The sequence below is a fragment of the Carex rostrata genome, chromosome 20, assembly GCF_964058835.1.
Source record: "Carex rostrata chromosome 20, lpCarRost1.2, whole genome shotgun sequence".
In the NCBI taxonomy this organism is placed as follows: Eukaryota; Viridiplantae; Streptophyta; class Magnoliopsida; order Poales; family Cyperaceae; genus Carex; species Carex rostrata.
Window position 1 is genome coordinate 7,504,073 of NC_135937.1, and position 7,675 is coordinate 7,511,747.

Here is a 7,675-nt window from a genome sequence, read left to right on the forward strand (position 1 = left end):
TGAAAAATATTTAATCGAAAGCACAAATCGAAATGTCAATGATACTTTTGTATCCGTTTATCTGCCCCATACTGTATTTGAAAAGATGAGTAAGGATAAAGATTTTTTATTCGTTATCATAACGGTAATAACGGGTACGGGTATGAAAATGTCTCCACCCGAACCGTATCGTACCCATTGAGACCTCAACCATAATGAAAATTTTGTTTTATTACACGTCTTTTTATTTCATTTTTGCTTATTTAAATTGGAAAATTAATCAGCTGATTGCAATAAAAAAAACATAATTAAGACATCACTAATTAAGATGTCCAGCTGCGAGAAAGGAGATGTAGCACAATTGGCTAGGAAAATGTTCTAGAGTTGTTATACTCAAAGGTCGAGAGTTCGATTTCCCCTCACGAACCTTGGTAGCTACTACCAAGTTTTCAAAAAAATAAGATGTCCAGCTGCATGTATGATGTATCTAATTAGTAATGGCAATATATTGTTAATAAATTAAAGACTCAGATTCCTATCAGACATCTCATGTATTAAAATAAAATAATATATCAAATTAACTAATAAGTAGGCTGGCTAGCATTTAACGGTACAACTCATCATGACATGTCATTTCAGAACACGTATCTCCATACGAGAGAAAATAATTGATCCACATAATTATAATAATATTATTATTCAGAAAAAAAATGATGTTACAAAAATAATGAAATGGTATAATTTTTTTATATTAATTTCGATATAATAAATTTAAGTTTTGCAATGACTTATGAGCGTTGATTTTGTGTGTTAATTTGACTAATTAAATGGGCCCCCCTTTAATTAAGAAGGCAGTTGATCCTTGGAGATACTCATGGGATGGGGGCCATTGAATGTGGCGAATTGGTTCTTTTAGATTCCCTTTTTTATTTTTACATTAATTTCTTCATGTCACCTAGCACAAAAATAATACTATACTTGTAGAATTCACAGATCGATCCAATCCGACTCATATAACTTATTTATTTTTGCAACTTAATAAAATTAATATATGATTAATCTGAATTATGTGTAATAAAACTTAAATTAATATTTAAATTTCAAACTAAATCTTACAAAACTCAATGAAATGGTCATGTCAAAAATTCTAGACTAGACCCGTATAGGAACCATTTAACCATCGGGTAGATTTGAATCGATTGAGTCAACTTAATTATTCAGGTAGGGACCAAAATTGAAATCTCTACTCAAAACCAATTAATGAGGAAAATATAATATATATGTTCACATAGCAAGGAAGTATCAGAATTCAGAATTCAGAATTCAGAATTCAGAAAGGGTGTTCAAGCAAAATTGCTCTCCACCGTCCCACCAATATTTTAAACTTATTGTCCCTGTCTTGTTAACTACCATTACCAACGGCTATAAATATGACCCAGACCCAGCCATCAACAATAATCCATCCTCGTTCCGACTTCAAACATACCGAACAAAACAACTAGCTAGCTAGAAGCAAAGTTCCAAAACCCTAATATTTGAATCTCCACATCTTCCAAAACCAAATGGAGCCAACCGAGTCAGTTGGAGCTCCAGGAAGCTCATTGCATGGTGTCACCGGAAGAGAACCAACTTTTGCTTTGTCAGTCGACTCAAAACAACAGTTGGATTCGAATGCTAAATTCGATCTTCCTGTCGACTCAGAGCACAAGGCCACCGTTTTCAAGCTCTTCTCTTTGGCCAATCCACACATGCGCACATTTCACCTTTCATGGTCATCCTTCTTCACTTGTTTTGTGTCGACCTTTGCGGCAGCACCGCTTGTGCCCATCATAAGGGATGACCTGAATCTCAAAAAGGGGGATATTGGAAATGCGGGTGTTGCATCAGTGTCTGGTGCCATTTTCTCGAGGCTCGTAATGGGTGCAGTCTGTGACTTGTTGGGCCCGCGCTACGGGTGCGCTTTTCTCATCATCCTTGCTGCACCGACAGTCTTCTGCATGGCGCTCGTGTCATCTGCAGAAGGATACATCATCATGAGGTTTGGCAACCTGATAATTTTTTATGAATTCAATTAATTATATATTTTTAGTTCGTGGTTGCTATTCATTTGTTACTTTTAAAGAATTATATGTTTAATTTATTATATAAATTAAATTACTGAGATTATTTCAAGCAAATACTGATTTACTATATTTTTGCAATTTTTTTTTAATGAAAACTGTCAAATTTAGACTTATTCACAACAAAATGTCAAAGGTAATCTCAAGCAAGAAATATATAATAGTAACTGCAAAAGTGCAACAAGTCATGGACTAATTTCACTATTTAAATTAAAGCTGTCTAAATAAGTTAAAAAAGTCAGATATATATGACACAAAATTAACATTTGTATATGTTAATAGGTTTCTAATTGGATTCTCACTGGCCACATTCGTGACATGTCAGTACTGGATGAGTACAATGTTCAACGGTAAGATCATCGGCACGGTTAATGGAACAGCTGCCGGGTGGGGTAACATGGGAGGTGGAGCAACACAACTAATCATGCCTCTGGTTTATGATGTGATTAAAAAGGCAGGTGCCACATCATTTGTTGCATGGCGCATTGCATTTTTTGTGCCTGGCTTTCTCCATGTCCTTATGGGGATCTTAGTGCTGACACTAGGTCAAGACTTGCCTGATGGAAATCTTAAAACTCTCCAGAAAAAAGGAGATATGAACAAAGACAAATTCTCAAAGGTATTATATTAATTGCGCTTTTTATTGCACTCTGTAGTCTCTACTTGTATTAATTGATTCCATGAATGATTAATCAATTGATACATCAAATTAATTAATGAATTAGGTTCTATGGTATGCTCTCACAAACTATCGCACATGGATCTTCGTGCTGCTATATGGTTACTGCATGGGCGTCGAGCTGACAACAGATAATGTCATAGCTGAGTATTTCTATGATCGATTTGATGTAAACCTCCGTATTGCTGGTACCATTGCTGCTTGTTTCGGCATGGCCAACATAGTAGCCCGTCCACTAGGTGGGATTATATCGGATAAGGGCGCTGCATACTGGGGCATGCGGGGTCGCCTGTGGAACATTTGGATACTTCAGACACTTGGTGGTGCATTTTGCCTCTGGCTTGGCAGAGCTGAATCATTACCAATCTCTGTTGTTGCGATGGTTCTCTTTTCAATTTGTGCCCAGGCAGCTTGTGGTGCTATATTTGGTATTTTCTCCACTCTATCATATTATATCCTTTTCTATTTTGTTTCATTGAATCTTTTTGTGAAGTACTTAATTATTTTGAGGAAACCCGAATAAACAAGGTCATCTGTAATTATGTATCCCATACCATGCAGTCATCAAGAATATTAATAACAATCTCTGAAATAATGCCTGCCCTTTTATTTTATTACAACCTCATATACTGATAAAACATTGATCTTTTTTTGCAAACTGCATTAAGAAATTGTATTTTTTTTTCTTACAACAGGTGTAATCCCCTTCATCTCGCGCCGATCCCTTGGTATTATCTCTGGTATGACAGGAGCAGGTGGAAACTTCGGGTCTGGTCTTACTCAGCTTCTCTTCTTCACCAGTTCTCGGTACGACACCGCTGAGGGGCTAATGCTAATGGGCATCATGATCATGGCATGCACAGTTCCTGTTATATTCGTGCATTTCCCGCAATGGGGGTCAATGTTTCTACCACCATCAAAAAGTGCCCAGGAGGAGCACTACTATGGTAGTGAGTGGAATGAGGAGGAGAAAAGTCAGGGCTTGCACCATGCCAGTATAAAATTTGCAGAGAATAGTCGGTCTGAGAGAGGAAGGAGAAGCGTATTAGCTTCTGCACCGACTCCACCAGGATACACACCTGAACATGTTTAGAGTGCTCTTGACATGCTACATTTAAAAAAAAAAATATTATTTATATGATTGCAATATTTACATATATGCATTAATTATGACTTGTTAATGCAAACTGTATAGAAGCGTACGTAGTGTTAGGACTTGGGAATGTAAGGAGAATAGAAGCGCAAGGGTTCTATTTTAAGTTTTCCTTTCTATCTTTTCTTGCACTTTGCTTTGGGCTCTTTGTTATTATCTGATGAATATATATATGTTGTTTCTCTTAGAAATTGAGTTGTGCAGAATTTTATTTCTTATGGAGGTATTGGTGGTGTTTATATATAAATTATAAACGACACTAAATGCGATAATTGTGATAGGTATTAGTGTATAAAACTAAGCAATTGATGGGCCTAGCTAGCTGGGTACTCAGTAAAAGCACCTACAGTAAAGATTAATTAAACCTTTAAAAAAACCCTTTAATAAAAAAAAAAAAGCTTAAAAAAAAGCCCCGCCATTTCATTATCAATGTAGAAAGAAATACCCTTTCATAGTTACCATTTTTTTTTTTAAAAGATGCTTTTTAGATCTATTTCATTGCTTGAATAAGATAATTACAGAACCAAGTCAAGCAGAGCATCCCTAGCATTGACATTAATGTCACTGCACAACATGTCTTAGCATTAGAGTATAACCAACCAATCAAGCAACATTTATATTAACCAACTCCTAGATATAACTAGGTTCCAAAAGTACTCTAAAAAAGTTAAAGATAAGCCACTTAACAAATGACTATGGATTAAACTAGCTACAAAAAAGTGGAAAGATCTATCTTTCATTCCTCAGTGTCAGGAACTCTAGGGGACTAATACTGCACTATATTTTCCATGTTTGGTGGGATCCTATCAAGATTCAAGAGGAATTGCATCTTCTATCACAGGCATCCAGGATTGAGCAAGCAGATGTTCTTGCTTGTTTCTTTATGTTACCTGTCAGGTAATTAACCATAGATTATTTGATTAGCAATATGAGGGATCTAGCAGTTTTGGGTGTACAACCATTAAAACATCTATCATTTCGATGTTTCCAGATCATCCAACATACAACACTAAGTACCACTAAAAGACCTGTTCTATTATAGTTAGACAAAGAAAAGAAATATTGAAAAATATCATCCCTGGTGTGCCAGTGTATCACAATTATTTGACTCTTATCTAACCATAACCAGATTCGCTGTGTCAGAGTTCAGTTCAAAAATAAATGATTCCTAGTTTCAAATTCAGCACAAAACTTACATTGTTGGTTATCTACCCATCATTTAAGAGTAAGGGTATCCTTGATCAATATTTTTTTATGCATGGCTAACCACATGAATATTCTGATTTTTGGAGTTACTGGTAATGTCCACCAATATTCTGATTTGTTAAAATTCATCTATTATTTAATTCATAGTTACCATTTATGTTAATATACTTTAGGGCTTCCGAATTTCTTTAGTTACCATTTCACAGCTAGGTGCAATCATTTATATTAATTGCAGACTAAATGAAATTTTTGTAGAAATTTCTACGAAAATGATGACAAGTTGGTGAATTACTTTCACAGAAATGGTAACTAAACAAAAATCGTCGGTTACTGCTTCATTATTTATTTGAGAAGCATAGGCCAGAAGATATTGTTAATTAAACTGTATATCGATCGTTAAACAGATTAACAAATTGTAGCCCTTCAAGATCCCAAAATTAAACAGATTGAACGATTTATTAGCCCTTCAAAAGCTCGGTCAACATCGGAAGTTTCATGGAGTGAGATTTTACTGGAAGGCAATTAATGCTGCCCTGCTGGCATGCTGCTAATATATACTCTGATTACATTCTTTTTTTTTTTGACATAAATGCTTTGATTATTTTTGCTTGGCCACAATGTAACAAATTAAATAATTGCAATTAATCCATATCTTCTATTAAATTTTGACATAATTATTGGGGAAAAACATGGTGTACTGTGATTAATATATCATGATTTGATTAATTACGTTATATTATGTCACGCTATGTTATTAAAAGTTTTTTTTTGAGTGACATGACATGTATTAAAATAGTGGATAACAGTTACATCACGTGAATAGTCACGTCATTATCACACGTGATTTCAATTTAACATGACGTGATTGATCATGCTTAACTATGTTTTTTTGAATTTAAGTTAATTCATTGAAAAATCAGAAAAAATAACTAGAAATATGAAAAAGATGCAAATACATAAATAAAATAAATAAATAAGGTTGAAAAAACTAGTCATGACGTAATAACAAGGCCGATTTATGTGATGTATTGTAATGAACACACATGACGTAACATGTCATACTGTAACAAAACGAATAATGACATGACTAATTTTCTTCGCTGGACACAACTGCATGCATAAACCAAATTCATTTATGTTCTCCTTTTAGCTAAAAATTATAATGTTCTTGATTAATCAGACACTAAAACTAATTGTTTTATTATAATAAACAACCAATCTCATTTCAGAGCCACTAAATTAGTCTGACTATTTGGTACCAAATCTATAATATATGATAAAGGTTTGACAACTCTTTTTGGTATTATCCAGCACCAATCAATAATTGAGCAATATAATTAAGTCAATGATATATAATATTGAATTCAAAGTCAGACTTAACTGTCTTATCATGAAAATCTTGATTCCAACTTCTTCTTATCTGGATATTCATCAACAAGTTATCAAGCTAAATAGAGAAACTAATAATTAAAAATCTGACTATAATGGATAATAGTTGATTTGCATGATGAGGATAAGAACATTTGCCAAAGTCCATGTGGTTTGTAGGATCCTAGTATTAATTCCCTTATCAATTAAAATGAAGAAATATTTATATTAATTTGTCAACAGGATAATGAAGAATTAATTAATTACAATTTAATAAGTAGAGGCCGACTAATTAACAATCGTCCGGAATGGATTTGTCTATCAATATAGTATAATTTTTTTGAAATTTGAGTTGGGTCAAGCTACCCAATATATTTTAAACTCCTATAAATTAATAAAATACTATAAATTAATAAAGATGATTTTTACATTTGTAAGTTTCGAACTCATAATGAAATTCGTGTGCCTTTGTCTGCAAATGGATCAGATATTATCCAATTGCATCCGCATATGTATCCGAAAATTAGTTACAGATAACTGATATCCGAATATCTATGCGGATATGCATACGAATATAGTTTTGAATTTTAATTATCCGTATCCAAAAAGTAGATATATACCATATAGTTTACTATAAATTATGAAAATATTTATGTATATATCTACGAATATCCGATATCCGATATCCGATTCGTATCCGTATGTATCCATCTAATATCCATCGTATCCGTATCTACAAATTAAAAGTGGATAATGATATAATTTTACCACTATTTGATTTGTATCCGAGCCGTTTGCACTCTTACCTTTGCCACTAGATCAAAAATAGATTCTTATCAATAGGGTATAGTTGAAAGACAAGTTGAAAAAAAAGACATTTGCAATTGTTTTGTAAATAGGACGGAGGTGCTTTTCATACATAAGTTGAAAATACCACATGTATTTTACAAAATGAGCAAATAAATTTGATACATTTTTAATACTTAATTACAATATTATTTTATTTTCTAATTTTACATTATATTGATACATTTTTGAAATATTTTTTCTTTCTAATTTAACACATTGATTGAAAATACCAGCTGTATTTTGAAAAATGAACAAATAATTTTGATACATTTTCAAATACTTACAATATTTAATTGGTCAAAAAAAAAACCTTGCTCAATC

General features: G+C 33.1%; 1 protein-coding gene across 1 annotated transcript; it reads left to right on the forward strand.

Moving 5' to 3' along the window:
• Positions 1–1,434: 1,434 nt before the first annotated feature.
• Positions 1,435–4,122, forward strand: LOC144572562 (high-affinity nitrate transporter 2.1-like). Its single transcript, XM_078322186.1, has 4 exons — positions 1,435–2,017; positions 2,382–2,718; positions 2,825–3,206; positions 3,474–4,122. Exons 1-4 carry the CDS (start codon positions 1,542–1,544, stop codon positions 3,869–3,871), a joined length of 1,593 nt encoding a protein of 530 aa, XP_078178312.1. The 5' UTR covers positions 1,435–1,541; the 3' UTR covers positions 3,872–4,122.
• The last annotated feature ends 3,553 nt before the right edge of the window (positions 4,123–7,675 follow it).